Genomic DNA, 27,521 nt, shown 5'->3' with positions numbered 1-27,521 from the left:
ATTGAAAATCAGAGGCCATTGGGTATTTTTCTCTATATCTCTGTAACAAGGCCGTCAGCTGCCTAACAAAACTTTGGTGAATAAAGGAAAGAAAGGATAAATCAAACTTTAGTTTCTGACAATATAGTAGATGAGACGATCTGTCCTGACAGAAACAAGAATTTTTTTTTTTTTTTAATTTATGGAAGTATCACAGAACTGTTATAAAAAGAAAGCATCTACACTCCTGCAGCAACAGGACTCCTGGGAAGTGAGTGCGTGCCAAAGCTACTTTTGCCCTGAGGGTTGTTACTGAGCTCTGAGTCCCTGAGCTCCTGTTCTGACTGCATGGCATGCAGAGTACAGGGGCTGCACCCCAGGGCCTGCCCAGAGTGAGTTTATAATAGGAGACTCTGTATAAAGTTGGGACCCCAAAGGATTACATCCACCCTTTAAGAATAAGCAAGACTGTGCCTATAGATAACATGACTGTGTTGTATACTTATAAATGTGTTACAATGGTAGCTCTCATGTGTTCTTACCACAATGAAAGAATTTTTCATTTAAAAAAAGATATGGTGGGGGAGACATATCTGATGAGGTGAATGAGAAAGCACAGAGGTAGCATTAATTTAAAAACCATGCCTTACGGTGTGAAGTGATGGAATTATTTGAGTATAGGGGGAAGTGGAAGAGAGGAAAATAAGTTGAAGTAAATAAGAGAGTTAAACAAGAGCCCTGAATATGAGGCTAAAAGCCCTTTTCATACAATTACATGTGTCCAGGGAGAGTCCCTGTGAGTTCGGGGATTATGCCATGATGAAAACAGCTGAACAAGATTTTGCTGAGTAATCCAAACATTCCGCTTAGTCCAAAGGGGGCTACTGAACCCATTAATAAGTTTTTGTAATACTTATGATGAGCAGCACAAAATGCTTAGTTAAGGAGAGTAGGTATAAAACAGAAAAGTTTGAAAAAATACAAGTGAGTATTTTTTTTTAATATTCCTATTCAAGTAAGCCTCTTTTGAAAAAAAATGTATTTTTCCTCTGGTTGAAAAAAATAAAAAGAATTTCTAAGGTATGTACTTCAGGCAGAAGGAAAATAATCCCACATAGAGAATTCTGGATGCAAGAAAGAAAGCTGAGCAAAAGTATTCACCAAATAAAAAAATATTAATGCCAATATTGACATTAATAGCCATACATTGGGAGGGTGATCAAAGTTGAAACCTTCTAAGGTATTTGATTGAGAGTAACAATATTAATTCACTTTAGCCTTAAAAGAGTTAGAATAGCTAGGATATAGCCATCAAAAGATAACAAAGAATAAAAGGCATACAGAGTAGAAGATACTTGATTTAGAACAAAGGACTAAATCAAAGGACTCATATATGAAATATATTATGTATATATTCTATAAATATCTTTGTATCCAGAAAATATAAAATGGAAATATTTTATATTTCTATAAACATCCTGTATCCAGAATATATAAAATAGAAATCAATCACAGAGGTTATCCAAAAAGCAAGTACACTATATACAGCTGTTCAAGTCTCAGGGAAATGCAAATAAAACCTACAGTACAATCATACTACATGCCCAGCAAAATAGTTAAAATTTAAAAAGACTATATCAAGTATTAGTGAAGTTGTGGAACAACTTGAACTCTCCTCCGTTGTTGAGAGTGTAAACTGGAATAATCACATTGGAAAACTGTTCAGCAGTGTCTGTTAAAATCCAGTATATGTATATCCTATGATCTAGCAATTCCATACCTATTCTTATACCCAATAGACATATGTTTATCAAGACATATACAGCATATTCATAGAACTTTTTAAAAATAGCCTTATACTGGAAATGGTTCATATGTCCATCAAAAGTAGAATGGAAGCTAAACCAGTTTGGTTCAGTGGATAGAGCATCTGCCTGTGGACTCAGGGGTCCCGGGTTCGATTCCGGTCAAGGGCATGTACCTTGGTTGTGGGCACATCCCCACTGGGGGGCGTGCAGGAGGCAGCTGATCAATCTCTCTCATCGATGTTTCTGGCTCTCTATCCCTCTCCCTTCTTCTCTGTAAAAAATCAATAAAATATATTTCTTTAAAAAAAGTAGAATGGAAAAGTAAATTATAATATATTCACACAATGGAATAATTATAGGAATGAACAAATTATAACTATATCCAACAATATAAATGACTCTCAGAAACATAATATTTAATGAAATGTGACACACCAAAGAGGACATTTGAAATGATTCCATTAATATAAAGTTCAAAATATGCAGTATTCGCCTCTAGTATTAGAAATGAGGAGAGTGGGTCCCTTGTGGGAGGGAATAGTGACTAGAAGAGAGCACAAGAAGCACTGTGGGACACTGGCACTTATGGCTTTTTTATTTGTTTTATGTGTGTTGAATGAATGAATATATTGAATTTGGGACAATTTGTTGAGCTTATGAGTTGTGCCCTTTCCTGTATATTATACTTTAATTAAATTTTAAAACATGGTAGGGTAACTGTTAAAAGATAGGCATAATACACATACCTTCCAGAAAAAAACAAACAAAAAAAAAAAAAGAAAGAAAAAAGGAACAAAATGTAAAAAAGAGAAGAAATCTCAAGAAAGAGGAAAATGAGGGGGGAGGGGAGGAAAATAGAATAAATATAAGGTATGTAATAAGATAGTAGATATAAATCTACATATATAAAAGCCTAAGAGACCATTACAACCAGTGGACCAAACAATAAGTTGACCGGTTGCTATGATGCGCACTGACCTGGGGGCAGATGCTCAATGCAGGAGCTGCCCCCTGGTGGTCAGTGCACTCCCACAGCCAACCTCCCATGGCTAGCCAACCTCCCATGACTGGCCAACCTCCCACGGTCCCTCCCCCCAGCCTGTGGGCCCCAATCGCCCTGATCAATCATCAGCCAGGCCAAGGGACCCCACCCGTGCACGAATTCGTGCACTGGACCACTATATTGGCAGACACTATAAATTTAATACACAAAAGTCTCTTGTTAGAAGATATATGCATTGAAGCTATTCTTCTTTTTTTTTTTTTAATTTGAGCACCTTTTATGTGCCAGCACTGTTCTAGGAGCTGAGGCTATAACAGTACACAAAACAGACAAATATTCCCATCTTCATGGAGGTTACATTCTTAGCAGAGGAGACAGATAATATATAAACAATAAAATAGCCACTGTGTGGAATGGTAGTAAATGTAATGGGGAGGAGGGAAATAAAGCAAGGAAAGAGAATTACGGAAGTATTAGAAGTTGTCATTTTTAAAGCACTCATGGACAACCTCAAAGATCTTAAGCAGATGAGGAAGTGAGCCATATGTGTACCTAGGGTAAAAATGTTCTGGTGAGAGGGGGAAAGTAGCAGTACTACACTGAGGCAGAAGCCATTAGCTATGTCGGTGGCAAGAGGCCAGTGTGACCAGCAGAATGACTGAAGGAGTGTGGAGTTGGAGATGAGGTCAGAGATAACAAGGGACTTTTCTAGACTATGGCAAGAACCTTGGCATTTACTCTAAATGAGATTTTAAAAAAACCAATGGAAGGTTTAGAGCCCACAAATGGAGTTTTCATACTTGTATCTTAAAGAACCATCCTGGCTTCTGTCTTGAAAACAGAAAGTAGGATAAATCAGGGGACCTGTCAGGAGTTGGTTGCAATAAGTAAGCTGAGAAGTGACGGTAGCTTGGAGGAGGGTGCCATAGCAGAATCGCTGAGATGTGTTTAGATTCAGGATCGTGAAAGTAGAGCTGTGGATCGGAGGTGGGATATGAGAGAGAAAGGAGGTGAGGATGTCTGCAAGGGTTTCGACCAGAGCAACTGGAAGAATGGAATTGCCACTTTTTATTGAGTTGAGGCAGATTTCAGGCAGAACAGATTTGCAGAGAAAAGTCATGAGTTTGGTTTTGGAATGCAGTATGCTTAGACAAGCAAATGGAAATGGTGTATGTAGATGGAGTATCTAGCATTCATCAGAAATGTCTAAGTTAGAACTGTAACTTTGGGAGTTGTCTGTGCCTGAAAATGAAGTCACAAACATTTACAGTTGACTCTGCCAAAAGGAAGAATTAAGAAAGAAAAAGAAAGAAAAAAATGCCCAAACTAAGAATTAAGCAACTTTGTGTTCAGCATCTTTGTTTTGTTTTGGAGAAATTCACTGCTAACTCCTTAAGAAAAAGCAAGACCTTATGCCTCTGGGAGCTGACTTCATCGAGATAGTTTGGGGCCTATGTGCTAACTGACTTCTTGTCAGAGGATAAAATCTTGTTACTGGGTTCATTTAATTAATAGACACAACTCAATTTGCTTATTGTTTATTTTGCAGATATATTACTATTTATTTCTGATTAATAGTTCATGTTTGAAAATGGTTCTCAATCACCCATACTCTAAATATTAACCTATGCCAGCTGATAAAAAGGAGGAAGTTTTATGGTTATGACAAAATTACAGCTCTGTGAAAAAAAGCAATACCTGCTTTTAACAGGCTAGCTGCTTGTGCTAATACCCCAGTACATTTTTCTACCTGGCAGACCATCTTCTGGCTGATTCCAACATTAATGAATATTAAATGTTGACATGCATTTAGTCAACTTGTCTAAGAAATTTTACTTTAAGGGGAAAAAGAATGCACAAAAGTAGATAAGCTCATTTAGGTGGCGGAAGGAGCCCCAGGGACATACCCTAGAGGACTTCTGCCTTTGAGGTCAGAGATTAGAGCAAGAACAATCAAAGAAGAGGGAGGGGTTGCTAGTTCACTAGGGAACCAGCCTCCTTCCTAAAAATGCGTCAATCCTTGCCACAATTACATAAGTGTAGGTGCTATTGATCATTATCCCAACTTTAGAGACTCATAGCTGAGCTTCTGCAAGAAGTGGTTTGCAAAGGGTCATAGAGACCAAGATGGTAAACCATTTTAGTGCATGCAATCTGCCTTCTCCTATTCTTGCCTCCACTGCCAGTGAGGGGTGTGAGTGCATTTATGATAGTGCTCGTTCTTCAGGGGTTTCTCTGTTTTCCTTGCAGGTGGGTATGTGGAGGCCTTGGAGGTGACTAAAGAAGCACCAGGCCAAGGGGCCTTTATGCCACAATCCATCTCAGAAGAGACCTATGATGATGTTGAGTGCCCTGGGAGGAAGGAGTAAGTGCACCCCAGCCCCTCAGCAGTGTGGTCAGACCTTAAAGGCTCCACGAAGAGACAGATGAATGGTCTTTGTTTCTTTTCTCCCCACAGATCAAAGTCGGACTTCTCCAACTCATTTGCCTCAGATAGTGGTAAGGAAGGAAGACACTTCTGAAACTGCCAGTAGCAACTGCTGAGTGCTCGGTGGCTGATTAATGATAACTTATCTTTTGTTTATATTTTAATAATACCGGTTGGGTAGGTGACAGGGAGCTCAGGGCAGTGCAGTGGGCTAGTGTGTGTGAATAAATGCACTGAGATCTGTGAAGGTGAAGGTGCTGGTAATGGGGCTCTTGCGGCAAAGAAGCAACATTGCTGTGAAATGGCTTCCTTCCTGATCTCTTCACAACGGAATTCTGATTGGAGGAATGTTTTTACGTAAAACACTTTCACAGCTTCCCAGGACTTTTATGGTTGACCTTAACATGGTCTGAAGGCCTTGAGTGGGTTGCTTCTACCTCTCTCTGCAGCCTGTGTTCTCCCTTGGTACTGTCTTCATCTCTGAGATCCAGTCATGCTGATGTTTTAGCTCCTCAACTTGCCAGGCTCCCAAGCTCCCACCAAGCTCTTGCCCCAGGGTGTTTGCATATGCTACTCCCTCTTTCTGGAATTTTCTTTCCTCCCCTGGACCCCTTCGCCTAAGTGACTCTTGACCTTTCTTCTAATTTCAGCTCAATCATTACTCCCCCAGTGAACACTCTCCTTGGTGTACAATCTCAGAGCAACAAGCCTCTCTTTTTCATAGCGCCTGTCACTTATAATTTTATATTTATATGATTTCTTTGATTAATGACTCTCTTCCCTTAGCCCCTAGCACAATGCCAGGTACTTGTTATATAACATTTTTTAAATATTTTTTGAATGAATGAACGAAAAAATGGAGGAGGGATCAGCAGGTGCTACTCTGGTTGGTTTTTATCCTTCTTAGAATGCCAGGATTTTAGATGGAGAAACCCTCTTAGAGGTCATTAAACAGAGACGTTCAATAGCTCCCCTAAACTCACTGTGTGAAGTCGAGTTCTGAACGTGAAAATCCTCCATTGTCAAGGTGGATTCAAAGAATATCTGTGTATATTAAGCTTTTGTGTTGCGCCATGCTGTGAAGGGAAAGAATATCCAAGATGAATTAATTCTCCATTATTTCCCCAGAATTCAACACAATGTCTGATGTGTAGGCTCTGATTGCTACATGTTAAATATGCCAAAGGGGAGGGTAGAAGAAAGGAATCTGTTGACAAATCAACTTTCATTGACTTGGACTCAGGGGTGGAAGCGAATATTAATTTTCATTTGTATATACTACTTTTATAAGGTTTAATTATTTTTACCATGTGCCTATAAAAATATGTACATATGTTTCAATAAAAATTATTTAACAAACAAAAGATCAAAATACCTAAATACCTGGTCAATATCCAATAATGTTTTGCTAAATATGAATCTGAACTATTGTCATTATAATGAATGAATTGTTTTTAATTTCAGAAGAAAATAGTAACGAGATGTATGAAGACGTATACAGAACAAAGAGCAACTCCACAAACATAGAGTGAGTTTCTCTTTTTCTTGGCTTCCTACCTAATGGCAGGAAGCTTCCTGCTAGCTTAGGATGATGAGCTTAGGAAGTAACTCCCTGCCCCATCCCCACCATCTTTAGGGAGGATTTGCACAGAGAATGGAGGTAAATAGAACACCCGTAATTGTACACAATCACATGGTATAAATTTCAAATTACATTGCTTTCTCTTTTGAGAAAATGTCCATCTCCCAGAGTAGGGACTTTGTGTTATAAAATAAGTGAGAGATAAGTAAATGTCAACAAAAATTTGCTTCCATTCCATGGTTTTCAAGAACAATATTTGTTCAAGTGGACATCGTTTGTCAAGTTTAGTTATCAGGGGCACGTTGTGGAAAGGAAAACAGCAATGGTCAAAAGCAAGAAGTTTGAGGGTTGAAGGAAAAAAAGAGGATCCATGCTGGATGGGATGACCTGCATGTATCATCCCCTCTCCCTACCCCCAAAAAACCCAAGAGCATATTTGAAAAAACTTCATTCATCAGCTGGGTTGTCAGTTATTGTTGTATGATAGCATTTGGTAAATTAAAAATCAGTGATGTGAATTTTAGAAGCAGGAATTTCTGTAAGTTATTTCTAGTATAGTTTGTAAACCATGCTTCCCTGAGTCATCTTCTCTAAAAGGAAGACTTTGCTCCATAAACTGCAAAATAGAGACCATTTAGGGTAAACAAACGTTTGTATTGAAATGTAATAATTCCCTTCATGGCTGACTGGCTTGTGCTACTTCATATTGGCGCCAAAACAGAAAAGAGAAAAGTTGGTGAGGCATTTTCCTGCTCTTCCTTGGGTGGGTGTTCCAAGCCTCTGGCCCTTTTCCTACACCAGCCTTCCATTTCTAGTACTCTCTCAAACACTGTTTCTACCCTCTGATTCCTCTTAGTTTAGATGGCAAAGCACTTAAGAGACTACAGAGATTCTTCAAGAAAGAAAAGGATAGATTTAAGATGAAGACAACCAAATTGAAAGAAAATGTAAGGTAAAAAAAATCCTCTTCTATTTCTCTTTCCAGGAGACAGTTGGCAGTGCCGGTCTCATAGTCAGTCATACAGGCGGATGGTCTCCATCCTGCTCTCAGACACAGTGGGGAGCGTACCAGAAAGTAAAACCAAAGGCCCTGGCTATCACTTGCCTTCTTCTTGCCCATTTTTGAGTGCACCACACTCACAGATGCTAATGAAAAAAAAAAAAATAACAAAGTCCCTTTTGAAAAAATTGATGAGAAAAGGTTACACGTTCTCAAGAGTAGAGGGAATTCTTAAGCAAAATCCGGAAAGGAAGCTGACCTCATCACCCTTGGCATATACTGCTGGTATCAGTAAGCATTATGCTATTAATTACAACCCTTTTTGCATTCTTATTCCATCAAGTTCCAGTGGTTTTTATTTGTCTACACTTTGTAATCCAATTCGCCTCTCTTGAGAAAGGCAATGTGTGGAGAGGGAAGATGAACTTTTCAGCTGAATGGTCCATCTATCTTCAAGTCTTAGGCCTGGAAAGGACCCTCCAGCGTCACCCGCTAATGACCAATGTTTGGGAGGGATACATTTTCACTGGTAATAGGAAGAGATGGAGGCCTAGAGTCTGGATTCTGGTTTCAGCTCTTCCATTTATTCAATGTGTAACTGGGCAATTCACTTTGTGTTTGCACCTGTACAGCCTGTTTCCTATTGCATACAGTGAAAGGGAGACCGTGTAGTCTCTGGAGGCACTTCTCTCCCTCATCTGGAGAGATAGGTGTGTAGATGTACATGCAGCTCTGTATTGTACGAGGACAGGAAATTGTAAAATAATTTGCCTATTACAAATACTGACATGGAATTATGTTATTCTACCTTGAAGTGCTTTTCAATGATAAAGCCTCCAAGTTACGCAGCTTTAAGTCTAATTGTCTATTGGGTATAGGTCGGCCAAGAGATCCAATAGAATGCAGGGTTTATGAATCGAAGTCCTGGCTATGGAGAAAGAGGTCCTTTGGCTCCAGCAGTCAATGAGACCTAGAGGCAAACCCTGGCACTAGCCGGTTAGACGCTTCCAACAAAGATGATTAGCATGACACCCGCAGTCCCTTATAAATAGGACCCAGTGAGAACGCTCTCTGACTTCCACTCCAACCTGCACATCCCAGTGCTGACAGCACCCAGTCTGGTCTTACAGACACGCCAGCAGGATCACTGAGCATCCATGTGTCCTGGGCACAACCGCTAGGTATGCGCATCCTTACAGAAGTATCTCGGTAAGATAGATAGGCATTGGGATTCACTTTAGAAATGAAGACACTGAGGCTTATATGAAGGCGAGCTGATTTTCCCAAAAGTGCTGTTCCTTTGGATATTTCTTTATCACGTGTTTTTTTCACACAGTGTCACATTAATTTATGTTTGCTCTCCCTCACTAAATTCCAAGCTACTTCAGGACAGAAACTGTGTCTAATCATGTTGTATACCCAGCACCTGGGACTGTAGGGCTGAACTTAAATAATTGCTTAAAATACATGGATTTTTTTTTTCCCTACCACATCATATTTCCTTCCATGTGATCCTAACTGAGAGATTTAAGGAGAAGCCAACCATTTGTCTGGGCCAAATGTCCTGACCCACTTAGCAGTTTACCATCTTCCAGCTCCGCCTGGCCTGGAATTCTGCCCTCATCCCTTTGGCTTATGCATAGACATCGGCAGGGCCCAGTGTCTCCAGAGGGCTGTGTGCATCTGATGCCCATCTTGGAAGTTTAGAAGGCAGACATAGAATGCTGGATGGAGAAGGGCAGGGCCGTGGGGCAGCCTGAAGCTGTCTGGTAGGAAAGGGGTATAAGTCGTCCCTTGAGATAAATAAGCTCATCAAAAAAGTGGGGAGAGGGTCAGAACACAGATGCAGGGAAGGTAAGCTCTGCCCGCATCTTTGACTAGAGACATCAGTATCAAGAAACCTAGTCATCACTGTGCTATCCTGAACATGGCTTTCTTTCCTAAACCTTCTGTGCCTTTTGTCCATAACAGTGCGTTTTCCATTTCGCTGCCGGATTTAGGTAAGTGACATTTAGTTATTTCTGGCACAAAACCACACAGATTGGCATAGTCCGGGGCCGGGAAAGAGAAGCAGTCATCCTGCCTGCATTCCACATTTAATGAAAAATTGACACATCCAAGTCAAAGAACAAATTTTACACAACAGTAGTACTGACTTTGGGGAAGATGAGTATCATTTCTCAAGTGCCTACTATATCCCAGGCCTCTTAAAATCATAGAAAAAAAGAAAGTTATTATCATCCCTTTTTAGGGAGGCTCTAGGATCCACATCCCTACTTTAGTGATCTGGAATTTGTACTCAGGTCTCTTGGATTATGAAGCTTCTGCATTTGAATTATACCACACAGCCACCTGAAGGTTTGATAGCCAGATCTCCCTAATTACAATGTAGTAAGTTGATCACGGTCATGTTGTGGCACACACGCTAACCGAATCAAGGCTGGGTTGTTGCAATATTGTTTGCTTTGCTGTAAAAACAATAGTGCACAAATTAGCGCAGTGCCTTGCACCCAGTAGGCTCTCAACACATGTCCCGTTAAGTTTAATCTGTTATTAAAAGCGGGCCATGTCTTCTGTTGGATTTTGTGGGCTCTAGCCATGGTGGCTGCTTTAATTTCACTCTGACTTGGCAATTCAAATATATATTATAGTCCACATATACGAGTTTGCTGAACAAAATTTTAAAAGATTATATACACCTGGTCAAACTACAGGTCTCCCAAAATATCTATGTTAAAAAAAAAAAGAGGCCAACTTAGAACAGACATGCATTGTACCCCATCCAAATTTATGAGTAATTGAATGTGAATTATAAATAATTATGCCAGAAAAATTTCAAATTCGCTCAGGTGGTGAATCACTTGAACATTATGGGTTTCTATGTAGAGCACCAAGGAATGTGAATATCTTAAAATAAACATGTCTAATTATGACTATGTACTAAGTCAGATTCCATTTTATGCAAAATTATTATAAAGGATCAGTTGCCAATGATTTGAAATAAAAATTTTGGGAGGAAAAATCAACATTAATATTCTATTAAACTCGTATTTTTCCTTAGGAATTAAGAAAAAGCCTCTCACTATTCTAGCAGTTATAGCATCTTTTTTTAAAAATTAATTCCAAAGAGGGAAGAAGGGTTTGGGGGGCTGGGAGAGAGATAGACAGACAGACAGACATCGATGTGAGAGAGATACAGCAATTGGTGCCTCCCATACCTGCCCTGACTGGGCATCAAACACACAACCTAGGTATGTGCCCTGACCAGGATCAAACCTGCAACCTTCTGGTGCATGGGACGATGCTCCAACCAAGCCACACAGGCCAGGACTCAGTATAACATCTTTATCCAGGTTTAGGATGATGGAAACCTAGTTTAAAGCTGATCCTTTCAGCAACTCACATTTCTGGAATCAAATTAATCTAAATATGTGTGTGTGCACATTTGAGATATGAGGGCATCTGTGTGTTTTTAGTACTTCAGTTGAATTTCTCCCCAAATGAGGACTTTCTCGTTCTTTGATCCTTTCAGCCTATCTGTGTTCTGTGATCAGGCTTTGGTAAAAGAGGCTTGGGGATGTGCCTGGGTAATTAGGTAATTGTATGCAATTTGAGAAGCCAGGGTTGTATAAACCCTACCTAATAATGGACTGTTTTGATCCTATCTTGATTCTAGAACTTAGGTCCCAGGAAGTTATTATGCACGCTGACGTGACCATCAATGAAAAAGAGTCAAAGTAAGTCCTTTTACCTTCTGTCCATCCCTGGTATTTAACCCACGTCCTGGTGTCTTGTTGCATATGCATCTTTGGGTCTTGGATGAAAAGCAACTTGTTACATCCCCCCAATGAGAAGGGAAAACAATAAATAACATAGATGCTCTAACAGTGGAAGGTAACTCAAACGTCACTGGAGCTTTAGAACCTGTCTCTTATCCTTGAATCTAGGGACTTGAACTTATTTCTATGCAACAAACATTTGTTTAACAAGGCAACAGGGGAGATGGGAGGTGCCATCTGACAAAACCTGTGTTCTCAAAGACTAAATAATTATAACCTATCGAAAAGAAAGCTTCCCAAAACTTGACTCCCCCTCTAGCTACATATCCATCCTTTCCCTCTAAACTGAAGTCTCCTCTGCTCATCCCTTCAAGCTCATGGCAATGACCTCTGTGCTAGTCACACCGGTGCACTTATTTTTGGTAAGGCCACTAATAATTATTTGTTACAGCTAGCACAGACCGTTAAATCCTTAGCTTTCTTTTTTTTTTTAATATATTTTATTGATTTTTTACAGAGAGGAAGGGAGAGAGAGATAGAGAGTTAGAAACATCGATGGGAGAGAAACATCGTTCAGCCGCCTCCTGCACACCCCCCACTGGGGATGTGCCCGCAACCGAGGTACATGCCCTTGACCGGAATCGAACCTGGGACCTCTCAGTCCGCAGGCCGACGCTCTATCCACTGAGCCAAACCAGTTTCGGCTCCTTAGCTTTCTTGATTTCACCATAATATCTTAAACTGTTGACTATGGCAACCTTTAAAGAAAAAAAAAATACTTTTCCCCAGGTTTCCAGATTATTAATATTTCTTATTTCTCATCTTTTGGCTGTGGCTCCTCCTGCTTGTTTTTGGCTTTGTGTGGGTGCTGTGTGAGTTCTAATTCTACTGTTCAACTCTTCCTATTTCACTTCTATTCTTCCTTTGTATGTTCTTGAATGATCTCATCCACACTAGGGCTTTGATAGCAATCACTATGGTAATGATGCCAAAATTTACATGTGGAGGTTGGATTTCCCTCCTCCACTCTAATAGGCCTAACTCTATTTGAAACTCAGAATTTCATAATAACTCATAACCTCAACCCTTCACCCAGATATGGTCTTTTTCTTCTAATCTTTATGTTGGTGACTGTTTCAATTGCCCAAACCAAAATTCTAGGCATTGTCCTTAACTCCTCCTCTCCTGCCATGCACCCTCTTCTCTTCCAATTCTCCCCCAAACACTCCCACATCTCTGTCCCCTCTGCCCAGCCACAACGCAGGCCCTCACTGGTTTTCAGTTGGATTCCAACAACTTTCTGAATGACCATCTCACCTCCACTGCAGTTTATTCTCCAAACTTTCCGACATGCAAATGTGATCATGTCACAAAACCAACCACCCAGCAGCTTGAAATGTGGAGTGGTTGTCAATCACTCTTAGAATGAACTCCGAACTGCTTAGGAAGATATACAATTCCTTAGCGATCCAGCCCCTGGCAAACCCTCCGCCTCACCTGGACCTCCTCCTCCGCACCTGTATTCCAGTGTTCCACCTGTACTATACTACCTGGAGCTCCTGGAGCTCAACCAGTTGTCCAGTATTTCTAAAGCTTCACATTTCTTCCAGCTTCATCAGTTCATTCAGCAGGTATGCAGTGAACATGTACTGTGTGTCAGGATATACAGCAGTGAAAACAGATATAATTTATATTCCTGTCTGATCGAAGACAGATAAATTAATAAAAAATAAATCCGTAATTTCACATTGGAATTTGGTTGTTTGGAAATTTTGAGAGAGAGTGAACATAAGGTGTGTTTGTGTTGAGAGAAGACTGATAGTCATTTTAGAATAGATCATTGAGGAGACATCTAGCAGGAGGGAGAATTTAAGAAAAGAGGACTGGTCTACCTATAACACTTTGCCGTGCTTTTTGCCTGGTTGTCTATTTTACCCATCATTATTTACAACTGAATTCAGATTTCCCCAGGAAATCCTCTCTGACCTTGTCAATTTAGGATAGATACCCCTCCTTAACCAGAACATTTTCCTCGAAGTTGTAGTGGTCTTATTTCTTGCTTGTCCCCTCCTCTAAATGAAAGCTCCCTAAGGAAGGGACTGTGGCTTTCCAATCTACATCATGTGTCCTTATACCAAAACAGTTGGTTAATTCAGGTAACAAGGGACCTCCTTTAAAAAAGAAAGTGAGCAAAATAATCTGGAAGCTCAGAATAGGTACCGTTTCCATTATTTGGGGGATCAGGACAGTCTCTGTGCAAAGGTGAAGCAGGATATGTAACACTTTGACAGGTGGGGGAACTGTGTAACTAGAAAACAGGTTTTTGGCAAGCTTGTTGCTTCTGATGAACACAAATGCTTAATTTTAATGTGTTTGAATTTATCAATTTACCCTTTATGATTGTTGCCGCATCTCTTAAAGAAGTATTTATCCCAAGGTCATATGATGTTCTCCCTTATCTTCTAAAACTGTTAGCTCTATCTTTTACACTTAAACCTTAGATCTGCCTGGACTGGATTTTTGTATTTATAGGGAAGTAGAGGTCTAATTGAATTTTCTTTCATGTGAATAAATGTCCTGGCAGGGTTGAGTGGTCCCTATTTTCTCATTGACCTACAACACCACCTTTGTCATACCAAGTATCCAATATCTGAAGACCTGTTTCCATATTCTCTGATCCATTCCGGTGTCATATCTATCTTCAGCACATCGTGGTCTGAGAAAGTAGTTGATATCAGTACCTTAACATGTTCTGAGACATGACTTATGCCAAGTATATGGTCAATTATTATAAATATTCTATGTGCATGTTAGAAATATATGACTTTTCTCTATTTTTTGAGTTCTCTAATTTCATGATACAGGGATCAATTTATGTACTTTAAATCAAGTATGTGTTAATTTTCTTATTAAAAATCTTCCATAAATTTATGAATTTTTAGATGCTTGATTCATCAATATTTGAAAGAAATTGGTTGAAATCTCACACAAGGATGGCAAATTTCTGTTTCTTCCAAAAGTTCTAGCATTTGTTGCCTTATATATTCTATTTTATTAATTGCATACAAAATTTGAAATATATTCTAGTAAATTTAATGTTTCTTCATTATGTTGTAATCATTTCTATCTCTAATACTATTAACAAAAATATGTATATAGCTCTTACTGTGGGTTAGTCACTGTTTCATATATTTAATATACATTAACTCATTCAGTCTCACAACAATCCTGTGAAGTAGACACTATTATTAAACAAATTTTATAGAAGAGAAACTGAGGCACAGGTTAAGCCACCTGTCCAGGCTCACCCAGCTAGTGTTCTCCACTACTGTCTCCTAGAGATTCTCTGTCTTGAAGTGATGTGCCCAATATTATGTCTACTGATATTTTCATTAGTATTTCCCTAGTATAGATGTTTGATCTTTTGTTTTCCATATTCACATTCATGTCTCTCATATAAATAACAGAGCTGAATTTGGCTTTTTTAAAAATCCAGTATGACCCAACTGGTGTTGCCCAGTGGTTGAGTGTTCACCCATGAACCAAGAGGTTCCCAGTTCAATTCCTGGTCAGGGTACATGCCCAGGTTGTGAACTGGTATGCAGGAGGCAGGTGATTGATGTGTCTCTCTCATTGATGTTTCTATATCTCTATCCCTCTCCCTCCCCCTCGCTCCAAAATAAAAAACATATTTTTAAAAAATCCAATATGATCATCTGTCTTATCTCCTACCTTGTCCTTGACCTAAATTTCAGTCTTCTCAAATGCGGTGGGGCTGACACTAGCGCTTTCCTCAGGACAGACTTGCCTTCTATGCTTGCATGTTGCTTACTGCTCTCTGTCTGGTTTCAGCTGATTTGTGGGGCTGTTAGGATACTAGATGTAGTCCTTAGCAATTTAAGACAAAACGAGACCAAAAAAAACGTATCCAGGATCCAGCGTTCTGAATTTGGAGGGCCCTTCAGAATGTTCTCCTGCTCTCTGCCGCCAAATGAGGACATGCAGAACTCTGAGCAGGGCAGTACAGTCAGAGCTGCCTTTCAGGGAGTAACCCAGCCCTCCACAGAACACTGCAGAGGAAGTCAGAGTAGAACATATGTTAGCATGTCATTACCTAGGTCATTTCAGGGAAAGTTTATGGGACCAAAGCCAGGAGCTCATAACGCTGTGACCTGCTTGAAGTTCTCCACAGGATATAAGAGACACTGTAGTACTGTGCTACTGATATTAATGACTGGTGATGTGGGAAAGTAAATAAATAAATGTTTCCCAAGTTAAAAAAAAAAAAAGGTATCATTAAAATCACTCAGGTGAAAGATGATCAAAATGTGCCCTAGGGTGGTGAAAGAAATGAAGGAGAAGTTATTTCAGAGAACTTAAGTGGAATTTATTAAATTGTTAATTCCTCTGGTGGAAACCATATCTTCATCTCCATTACCCAGCTCTTGATATAGCACTTAAGGCATGGTAGGTACATGAGGAATATTTCATAAACAAATGATATTGATCAAATCGCTTAGACCAGTGTTTCTCAACCTTCCTAATGCCGCGACCCTTTAATACAGTTCCTCATGTTGTGGTGACCCCCAATTTCATTGTTACAAATTGAACATAATTAAAGCATAGTGATTAATCACAAAAACAATATGTAATTATATATGTGTTTTCTGATGGTCTTAGGCGACCCCTGTAAAAGGGTCATTCGACCCCCAAAGGGGTCGCGACCCACAGGTTGAGAACAGCTGGCTTAGACCCAACAGAGTTTGACTGATGTTCATGTGACAGTAAATCTTCTGTGTGGCCTCAGAGAAACCAATTATGAAAGACATCTGTAGCAGCAGGACACTGATGGAGAGAGAGTAGCAGAATGTGGAGGGAGAAGAGCGAGGGAAGATGTTATTTGAGCTCTTGTAAACTTGGCTAGTTTGCATGTCATGTCCTGATGGGTATTTGATTGAGGAGTATCCCGAAGCACTCTGGATTAAATTGTCACTAGCTAGGTAACCCAGACCTCTGCTTTATGTCTCATTGCCTTTTGTTCATCAGAATACCTTCTAGAGAGTCAGCAAGAGAAGGGACGGGGGGACTTGAAAAGGAGGCTGACACAGCCTCTGCGGCCTGGCACCAGGGGGACCTGGGCATGTCATCTTCTCTGAACCTGAGTTTCCTAACCTGTGATGTGGCAATAGCAGTTCTTACCCTGCCAAGTTCATTAAGCTTTCTAATTTGATCCCTAGAAAAGCAAAAATAAGTTGACAAGGAAGCAAAGAGTTGACCATAACATTCACATGGTTAGCATGGGTATAAAATGATGTGATCTTTCTGGAAGATAATTTGGCAATGTGTATCTGAAATGCCAAGACCCTTTACTTAACCCAGTAATTTTACTGCAAGCAACTAGCTCTATTTAAAAAAGTAATAACCATAAAGAATAAATTATGTGCAAAAATATCAGTGTCAGGGTTATTTATAAAAATGAGATGTTTAAAACTACCCAAATAGCCAATGATTTTATAAGCATACTAGAGGCCCAGTGCACGCATTCATGCACCAGTGGGGTCCCTTGGCTTGGCCTGCACCCTCTTACAATCTGGGACCCCTCAGGGGATGTTGGAGAGCCAGTTTCGGCCTGATCCCTGCAGGCCAGGCCGAGGGACCCCACCGGTGCATGAATCCATACATGGACCTCTAGTATGCATGTAAGATCTTTGGTTAATCTCTTCCCACCCTCCCCCCTTCCCTCTGAGATTCATCAGTCTGTACCATGTTTCCATGCCTGTGGTTTCTGCTCCTGTGTTGGGGGTCTGCCCCTGGTGGTCAGTGCACATCATATCTACTGGCCAGTTGGCCTGTTGCTTAGGCTTTTACATATATATAGGTTATAGTATAGTACTCTACATAAACATTAACATATGTATTAAATATATACTAAATAGTTTTCAATGACATGGAGAAATGCTTGCACTATGACAACTGAAAAATAGCAGAATGAAAAATTGTATGTATCAGAGTGATCTCCATTCAGTTTCTGAAAGGGTTTGGAAAATGTTTGGAAGGAAACTAAGATGTCCTTGAAAGGTCAGATCATGCTTATATTGTCTCTTTTCTACTTCTGCTTCATTATTTAATACTCAAAATATATTGCTTTATAATCAGTAAAGAAAATAAGCTTTTAAGTAGGCATTTGCCTTGCCCCTTCCCTGCCCTCACAGCTGTAGCCCCTTCCAAACAGCCATGCCCATTCTCACTGAGCATCGCTGTATGCCTGGCATAGACACACTGGAATATATGGTTGGATCCCATTTTCTGGGAACCTGAAGTGGAGAGATGAAACAACTGGCCATTAGACAGAAAGCAGTGATTACTGAGCTCCATGTTGTAGACTTCAAAGGCAACAGATGTTGAAAGGAGAGAGGGGTTGGAGCTCCCTCCACAAGTCCTGGAAGGCTTCTTAAAAGACTTTCTAAGCTGCATCTCCTTAGCCAGTCAAATGCTGAGTCCTTGACATGCTGTTGGACACCTGTGACCATACTCTGAAGGGACGGGTGACATAAGGTCTCTGAAAATCTCAGAAATTCCTGTGACATAATGCCCTGTGCTTCTAATTTACCCGATGAAGAGTTATTTAAGGTTCTGATGTGCAGACACCAGATGGTTGATGGAGCAGGGTCCTGTTCTGCTCATATCAATCATGGAGATGCTGGTAATTTTGTCATACCAGAAAGAAAAAACAAAAACAAAACACGTTTTGAAGCAGCAGGTATGCCACAGACTTGAGGCAAAGGCACCTGGGTTCAAAGCCACTATTTCTGTGACCATGATATGCTCTGATCACTATTTCCTCCTCTGTAACCCTTTATGAATGACGGCTTTAACAGATGCTTACCGTGACAAGTCAATTAACATGTGTAAAAGCATAAGGCTTGGCACATAGGTTCTCAGAAAGTGTCAGTTCTTTCTACAATACCCCTCCCTCCCTGATTCCTTCCCTGCTAATGCTAAGCACTACTTAGATTAGTTTTTTTCTCATCATGGAAGTTAATGTTATTATTCATGTTTTACTAGTAGAGGCACAGAAACTGAGGCTCAGAAAGGAGAGAAAGTATGATTATAAGCAGGTTGATCGCTTGCTGCTGGTTTCCGATGTGGATTGCCACAGATCAGGGGGTCAGCTCTCTGTGGTCTGTGGGCTAAATATAGCCAGCCACTTGTTTTTTGTAAATATGGTCACACTGGCCCAATTAAGTGGTTACCCCAGAGGTGTTAGGCCTTGCAAAACCTAAACTATCTGCTCTCTGAAGTTGCCATAGAATCAAAATATACTTCTAGATAACTTTTAAATATTTTTTGTAAAACAATTACCCAGAAAGTACGGATGGTTCCATAACTGTTTTAGTTCCATCTTGATTGACTTGCTCAAAAATATTTTTCTCTTCAGGGATGAAGATAAAGTAAAAACTTGGAAGCCCAAGTTTTTTAAGCCAAAGGGGGAAAAAGAGAAGAAAGATGCTCAAGGATCAGAAAGGTAAGTGCACAGGTGTGCCTACTTTACAGCTTCTCCACTCCAGGCTATTCCTCTCACCAGCTGCATACACTTAGAGGCAGTCAGGACATTTGATTTTCAGGTTCTTCATCTGCACAATGAGAATTGCAACACCTAAATGATGGTACAGTTGAGGGGATTAGAAGAGACACAGAATATGAAAATGTAAAGAGCAACACACATTTATCTGCATCATCTCTGCTTTTGGCAAATGGGAAGTGAGGAAAGATTTCAAACCAGCCCTTATCAAACAATGAAAACCTTCCAGTCTTCTTTAAGGCTGAAAAGATTTTCCCCCTATAAGACAAACCTTACATAATATACCAGTCTGAACATATATGAAACTTGGTGTCATATCATAAGACGGACTTCCCTAAAACACAATATAATTCTAGTTATGTCTACATTAGTGTTAATTTACAAAAGACTGTTTTATCAATTCAAAATCTAACCTTCCCTCATGTGATTCAAGCTCCCAGTTGGATTCAGTGGGCTGAGGGGGAGGCAATGTTTTTCACTGTCTTGGGTGGTGACTTGGTGCTCAGTGCCCCAGCCTTCACCTCAGTTACTAGGAGATGGGGCAGCTCTGAGGCCCACTGTTTAACCAATGTCTTCGGGAAATCCTTGTCTAAATAGTCATTATGCTGGGAACACTGTGTGGTCTGTCTGCATTGGGAAACCTGTCTAGAAAAGTCCTACAAGGGGCACCCCAAAAGAAATAAGACATTAGCCTATGCCAAACTTAAACTCAGAGGACAGCATACAATGACCCTTCCTTTATATTTATTTTCTTTGGGTTTAGACTTGATGTAATTTATTTTTCCAAGTAGGAAAGATGTATTCACAGACTAGAAAGCACTTCCCACCTTCAACTTCATAGCATAGCAAAACAGAATTCCAAGAGAGGAAATAGAATTTCTTACTGCCCACCCCCCACAGACAGCTTCTTAGTATTTTAATGACTGCACCTAAGTCTTTTTAGGAAAACGTTTTCTAGTGCTTTTTTTAAAATTCTTACAACAAACTGACATAATAGTTTTTATTCTCAACTGAGTAACTTTGAAAATGTGGTAAATTTTTATGCAGTATGTTGAGATTATCATTACTCCTGTAGATGGATGTATCAATTTCCATGTGCTCCTGACTCTTTTTTAAAATAATTTCTACCAATTTATTCTACCAATAAAAAATGCTTTCTGTATTAGTACAATCTTTTCACTCTCCCTTTATTAATGTAAGATGGCACATTTTCAGAGACGCTGGGAAGGATAGCCCACCTGTAAGACGTCCCATGTGGACTTTGCATGTACAGGAACAGGGCAGCTGGAAGGCAGACTGTGGCCAGATTCTAAAGTGCCCTGTGTACCATGGGACTAGGACTTCATCTCTGAGGCAGTAAAGACAGATTCAAAGTTTTTAAGCAAGAGAGTGAAGCAGTCAATTAGATTCTAGAAAGATGACTGAAGACAGGTCTGCAGGTAGATTTGAAGAAGGAAAGACAAGAGGGGGCATGGGAATGACAGTGTGCAAAGAACCTTGAATATCAGATGAGAACTGCCATTGCCTAAAACATGGCAGTGACTGTGGAATGGAACATATAAGTAATGCTTCTGAATAAAACTAATAGAACCTGTTTCCCTCTGTCAGTACATTAAATAACTAAAATGCAGCACCAACCCCCAAATGAAGAGCAGGAGGGAGGAAAAGGAAGTAAAAGCATAGTCAGCCTCTACTGCAGGGTTATCCACTTTTATGTCCTGAAATTGTTGCATACATTTGTGGCACCTTGCTTTATTTTCTTAATTCTGTCTTCTCCGTAATCATTCAGCAAACTAGAGAGGTCTCTGATTGATTCCCAAATATGTGAGCCATTTATTCTAACTGGTTTCCATTAATCTGAGGATGAGTGGGAATATTTATAATGTTACATAAGTTTCTTCTTTCAGAGAATCTGATTCAGAGAAGTTTCTCATGTAACTTAAATTGTTTTTCTTTTTTTGTTTTAATACATTTTATTGATTTCAGAGAGGAAGGAGAGGGAGAAAGAGATAGAAACATCAATGATGAGAGAGACTCATTGATTATTTCCTGCACGCCCCCTACTGGGGATCAAGCCTGCAACTCAGGCATGTGCCCTTGACTGGAAATGAACCTGGGACCCTTCAATCTGCAGGCTGACACTCTATCCACTGAGCCAAACTGGCTAGGGCAAATTGTTTATAAACAATTAGATGTTATTCAAAGTTATCTTGCTGTCAAATAAAAATGGTTAATTGCAAGGGAAAAGAACTGGTATTGTTTGGTTCAGTTGTTTTGACAATCTGCTATGGTTTGTGTATAAAACATATATAAAATTATAAACAACAACATTCCTAAATTTTTACTGAAATAGGACCACTTTATAAATTTAGAAACTTAAGGGTTTTACTAGTATACTAGAGGCCCAGTGCATGACATTTGTGTATTCAGGGGTGTGGGGGTCACTCAACCTGGCCTGCACCCTTTCACAGTCCAGGTGCCCTCGGGGGATGTCCACAGGAGGGGGGCTAAGCTGCAGTCAGATATCCTTAGTGCTGCTGTGGAGGCAGGCTGCTGTACTCGCCAGCCGTCAGCCTGGCTTGTGGCTGAGCAGTGCTCCCCCTATGGGAGCGCACTGGCCATCAGGGGGCAGGCATCTCCTCTGTTGAGCATCTGCCCCCTGGTGGTCAGTGTGCATCATAGCAACCGGTTGTTCTGCAGTTCGTCGATTTGCCTTATATAGGATAGTACATTCAACCCTGCCTGCATTTTTCTTGCCAGTCTATCGCCTAGAAATTTCTTCAGAACCAAGAAGCAAAACTTAGAAAAGAGAATGGAAAGAGAAAAACTTTTTAGAGAAAGATTTGAGGTATGTTCTCCTCTGAAGGTAAAAACAACATTACAGGCTAGAAACTTCTGTTTATAAAGATTCTGACAGGATGTTGCACCCCTGCCTGATTCAGACATGATTTCTGACTATAAAGCTGGTATTGTTATGTTTTCTTGATGCATTCTTGTATTATCATGCCTTTGTATATGCTACTTCCTCTACCTGGAAAAAGTCCTAAGGTGCTCAGTCCAGATGTCACCCACTCTTGCCCAATTCCTCCAGGTGAAGTCACTCCCTCAGCACACACATTACAAACACACCTGTTACACAGATCAACGGTGTTACAACCTGTGCACACATGCCCATTGGGAACTAAAACTCTCAAGTCCCTTTTGAAGGAGAGATTTTGTCTCACTCAGATTGCTCCCCAGCTCCCAACATAAACTGGTGACATACTGCTCAGTGAATGAGTGAGACACTGAACAAATACATGAACAGTGAAGAAGTGGGTGACGCCTCTGCAGCTCCTGTCACAGAGTCCGTGGGCATTGTCCCATAATTCCAAACGAATCAAACAATTCTACCTTCTGGCTTTATATATGACCATAGTAAGAATTTATTAACTTAGGAACTTACTGAACACCTCCGATGTGCCAGTCACTGGACTGAGAGAGACGGAGTGTGCATCCTGCTCATAAAATTTGTCCAAGTTATGTCTCTGCCTAAAAACTTTCAAAGTATTCCATTTCAATAACTTTTATTCAGCTCAAATAATAAACTATTTGTGCCAGGCATTGAAGGTACAGGATGAATAAAAATACCTTACACTCTCATTTTATAGGACAAATGTTTATTATAATGCTGTAACAGGAGTATATACAAGATGCAATTAAAACAGTAAATTATTCAGAGCAGTGATGAAAGTCTTCATGCAGGGTGGTTAAGAGGGGAAAAAAAAGGTAATCCAGGCAGAGAAAACAGCATGAGCAATGGCATGGAAATATGAAAGGTATGTGGTATATTCAGGATTATCATATAGCTTGATGTCGCTTCAATAAAAGAGACAGAAATGGGGGCATGGGAATGACAATGTGCAAAGGACCTTGAATATCAAGCTAAGAAATGTTACTCTGATCCTGAAAGCAGTGAAGAGTGTTGACCTGATCTGATTTGCGTTTTAGGAAATCACTGTGTACTCACAGTGAACAAGGGCCTAGAAAGGGTAAGAAATCACTTAAGAAGCCATTACTCTATAACACAAATCTGTCTTTTGGATCAGATCCCACTTGGTGTAGGGTGATCTTACAATTCATCATCCAAATTCAGGAGACTTTGAGAGTGGAAGGAGGTATCCCTCATCTTAAATAATAAGTATCTGTAAATAAACACTGTCCTGAGCAAAGGGAGAAGTTTGGCCACCCAAATTTGGTAAAGTGACACCTGTCAGTATAAGCTATATATTCTGGAACACTTCTCTTTTTTTCAGTCAAGGGATCTCAATACTTAGGTGATGTACCTATAAATGTATAGGCCAGCTAGTTACCCCTAAGGTCAGATATTGAATTGCTCAACCAATATCAATCAGGTTTTTTTGGGGGGGGGGTTTCAACAAATCCCTGACTTTGACCACAGAAGAAGAGTGGAAATTGCCCCCACACCTATTCTTACTATTTTAGCTATATATAGAAATATATAAATCCACCCAGAGGGGAAGGGTAGAGAGTATGTAAGAACATTATAAATTCTAAGAGTGTTTCCTCCCACCTCCACCCTCTTTTGTAAACTTCTCCTTTCTTGGGTTTGGAACATTTAACATTACTAGCCACAGTATTTAATGTATACCTATGTTACAGCGTTCTCATTCACCAGAATGCATTCTAGCACAATTAGATAATGGATGTGAAAACAATGAAAATGCGATCTTACCAAGCAAATATAAGATTGTGGCATTTTACCATTATTTCCTTAAATAACATTCCTTTCAATGATTGTTTTGCTATTATTTTCTATTCCCCTAACAAATTAATATCTAGCATCTTGAGTTTATATTGTGGTTACTACTATATTACTTCCTCCATTGATTTTATTATAATGAAAGGAAAACGATGCAAGCACAGTCTGATTAGTGATTTCTCATTCCAGTATGATAAAGAGATTACTGTCATCAACACAGCAGTGGCGTGTTCCAGGAATTCAAGAAACGGGATCTTTGATTTGCCAATAACCCCTGGAGAAGAACTGGACATCATTGATGTCACTGAAGAAAATCTAGTGATATGCCGCAATTCTAAAGGCAAATGTAAGTTACTGGCTCGTTGCCCCCAAAATTTCACTTTAAAAAAAAAAATCTCAAAGTATTCTCTCTATAACTTAGATTTTTGTTTCTATAGATGGATATGTGCTAATTGAACATCTAGATTTCAAGTAAGTGGTTTGATTTTGTACTTCAAATAATGAATTCTAAACACTTAACACATTGTTGTATACATTCATTTCAAAGAAATACTACTCAATTTATTTACAATTCAGGAACACATCTGAAAATTAGATATGTGACGCCCTATTCTATAAGGATTACTTTGGAAGAGATTTTATTATTGTCTATTATTGTCTCCTGAGTGTGTTATCCAGCTCTACAGAGCATAATTATAAACATTTTAAAGGAGCATACAAATATTAAACGGGGTAAGAAATGCCCCAGAAATCGCCTGCTCAGTACTCCACTGTCTACATTTCAAAATATATTTCTATTTTTTCTTAGGCCTCAAGGTTGTTCACCTTAGGAAGATCCACACCCAGTGTGCCATGCACAAGTGAGAACCAGGCCTGAGACACTGGTCCTGCTCCATCAGTTTACACGTCAAAAGGAGATGGTGGAAACGTTTGTTAGGAACTCAGAAGAGAAAACAAATCCTCCACATTTAGTTGATTTTACTCCCAAAAGGTTATCTTTCCATGTCTATTTTACTGCTGGCTCAGAGAATGGGAAAGTGTGTGTTAGCATTTGAGCACTTACTCAATGAGCCACATCTGAAGTTAGCAATCATGCCTATGGCACTACCTAGTCAATTGTACAGATGGTTAGTGTGCTTCCCATATGAGTACACAAGTGTTTATAACGTTCTAAAAGATGCTGTACATTTAAAATGGGTGTAATTTAATTCTAACATAATAGTGCAACCATTTTATACTCAAAGTACAATTACAGCTCAAGGTATAAGTGTTCTGCTTTGTCACAAAATCAGACTCAAAATGGGTTTCTTTTGGAAATAGTATACTGAAAATCCACCCAATATACTTAAAGAAAATATATGCTGTATTGGCTTAAAATACCCTGTTGTCCAAAAATAAGTAATATCTTGTCTATGCCTGAACACTTATTTAAATAATAGAATTTATATGAAAGTAATGAAAAGTAAGCTGTTAATAACATTCTGTATTTCAAATGTTGTACACTGTGAAGCAGGGTGATTCTAGCGTTCCAGGGTGTGAATTTACTCCATGGCCACATCCTTTATATACTGTGAGATTATTTCTTAAGCTTATAGGTTCTTTTATTTCCTTTTTCAAGTTCCAAATAGCACTTGCCAATAAAGGCTAAGCTTATTCTAGAGACAAGAATCAAAAGTATTACAGTGTTTAGAGAGGGAAATAGGTATGAATGAAATGTGTCAAAGAGTAAGAAGGGCAACACTGAAGCTTGGCCTTTAACCACACACGTATTTGCTAGACGAGGCAGAGATAGAAAATCCACACTATCTGGTGATCAGGAAGAAATTGAAGGGACATGGCAAGAGCTGGAATGGGGTAAGTTGGGGCTAGAATATGACAGAGTGCTTACTCAAAGGTCTTAAACAGGAAGGCAATGCCAGATGTTTAGAGAGAAAAGAAAAAAACAACCCCAGCAATATAAGTGATATATTAGAGAGAGGAAAGACTAGGTGCTTTTGCAATATTCTAGGCAAAAGAGCATTTGACCAGCAATAAAAATATATAGGGCAGGAGCCTCACTAGAGATATTACAAAGGTAAGAGGAAGAATTAGGGAATGACTCCAAGGTTTCTTGGATGGTAGCCAAACTGGAAATATATTTCTGCTTGGATCCCCTAAATTAAATGTACCTACTCAGTGAGAGGCAGGGAAACCACAGCCCTCTCCCATACCTCGGGCCAGACCTGTCACAGTGGGCAAGGAGGTAAGTGAAAGAGAAGACAGGACTATGCAGAGCAGAGACCTTTCATGCAATAATTCTGCAGTGGCACCAGGACTAAATTTTAACTGAGATGGATTTGTCCCATCTCCTCACATGACCTCTTGTTCTAATTCCATGTCTCAGCTCAAAGTCTCAATTTTCTCATTAGTAAAACAGCTAACAACACTCACCTTATCTACTTCACAGGGGTTGTTGTCAGGCTGGAATGTAATAATATAAATAAAAGTGTCCTAAAATCTTTAATACAGAATACTGTATAAGTGCTGTTATTTCAGTACCTGGCCTTTTTTGAGGTTGGAAGATGTTGAAAACAAAAAATGTGTTTTGAAATTCAAATCTTAAGACTTGAAAAAAATGGCTGGGATGTAAGTACTTTTACATAGATATATAGGGTGCCCCTCCAAAAAAATGTATGTATATATACCCTTTGAATAATTATAAAGGCAGTGTTTATGAAAATAATTTCATTTTCAAAATTGAGCTATCAGCTGTAAAAATGTGTATACATATATTTGGGATGCCCTGTATTTAACGGGATTTTAAAACTGAACATTTTCCTATGTTTTTAAAGTATAAACCATTTGATTTAACATAAACTAGTACCTCATTACTATTTGTCGATATGAACTATATTTTTAGGAAAAATAATTGCCTCTAATCCATAATCAATGTGATTGTTTCTATTTCACTGTCAGCCACATTTTTTCCATTACTTAAATCATACCTAAATTTCTCACTCTATTGATCTGTAAAATTCTCTAATGTAAACATCATAACTCATCATAACTAAGACTTCAGTAATGTCATGCCTCTATTTTACTTTTAATTCTGCATGAAAACATATAAGTAAATATAACATTCTGTCAGATAAAAAACATACAAATGTACTTGACCCTAACAGAGGCTCACACTGGCCCACACAAATTCATTTATCAGCCAAGTCATCAGCCACCTGTTAACATGCACTGACGAAACCCTCCCTTCTTCCTGAGGCTTCTGTGAAACACTTAGTTTTCCAAGATGACATAGCATTCTGTTGACTGGCCCTCTCTTGCACACCTTCAGAACTTTTAGAACACAGATTGTAGGGGAAGAATAGGAAGAGAGAAAAAGAAGAATATTTAATGACAAATTCCTAAGACATAGTTGTTTCTGGGTAACAGGGTTAGGATGATTTTTTTCCCTCTTCTTCAAACATCCTTTACTTTTCAAATTTCCCACAGTAAGCATGCACTACCCGTGGAATTTAGGAAATAAAGGAAAAGCATTTTTACTAATCAATCAAATTCCTTCTTCTAAGTTTGGAAAAGCAAATTGAAATCTGGTATGTCTTGACTT

General features: G+C 39.4%; 1 protein-coding gene across 1 annotated transcript in view; it reads left to right on the top strand.

Moving 5' to 3' along the window:
* The window catches only part of FYB2 (FYN binding protein 2), a 99,612-nt gene extending 72,789 nt beyond the window's left edge, over positions 1-26,823 (top strand). The window contains exons 10-20 of the mRNA XM_036348450.1: positions 5,041-5,155; positions 5,249-5,289; positions 6,683-6,746; positions 7,657-7,752; positions 9,772-9,800; positions 11,477-11,537; positions 19,018-19,104; positions 21,922-22,009; positions 24,113-24,269; positions 24,361-24,394; positions 24,732-26,823. Coding sequence (XP_036204343.1) covers positions 5,041-5,155; positions 5,249-5,289; positions 6,683-6,746; positions 7,657-7,752; positions 9,772-9,800; positions 11,477-11,537; positions 19,018-19,104; positions 21,922-22,009; positions 24,113-24,269; positions 24,361-24,394; positions 24,732-24,753 — 794 coding nt within the window. The 3' untranslated portion in view covers positions 24,754-26,823. The remainder of the gene's footprint in view (positions 1-5,040; positions 5,156-5,248; positions 5,290-6,682; positions 6,747-7,656; positions 7,753-9,771; positions 9,801-11,476; positions 11,538-19,017; positions 19,105-21,921; positions 22,010-24,112; positions 24,270-24,360; positions 24,395-24,731) is intronic.
* The last annotated feature ends 698 nt before the right edge of the window (positions 26,824-27,521 follow it).

The sequence above is a fragment of the Myotis myotis genome, unplaced genomic scaffold, assembly GCF_014108235.1.
Source record: "Myotis myotis isolate mMyoMyo1 unplaced genomic scaffold, mMyoMyo1.p scaffold_m19_p_2, whole genome shotgun sequence".
In the NCBI taxonomy this organism is placed as follows: Eukaryota; Metazoa; Chordata; class Mammalia; order Chiroptera; family Vespertilionidae; genus Myotis; species Myotis myotis.
Note: the sequence above shows the minus strand (reverse complement) of the source record. Positions and strands in the feature narration are given on the sequence as shown.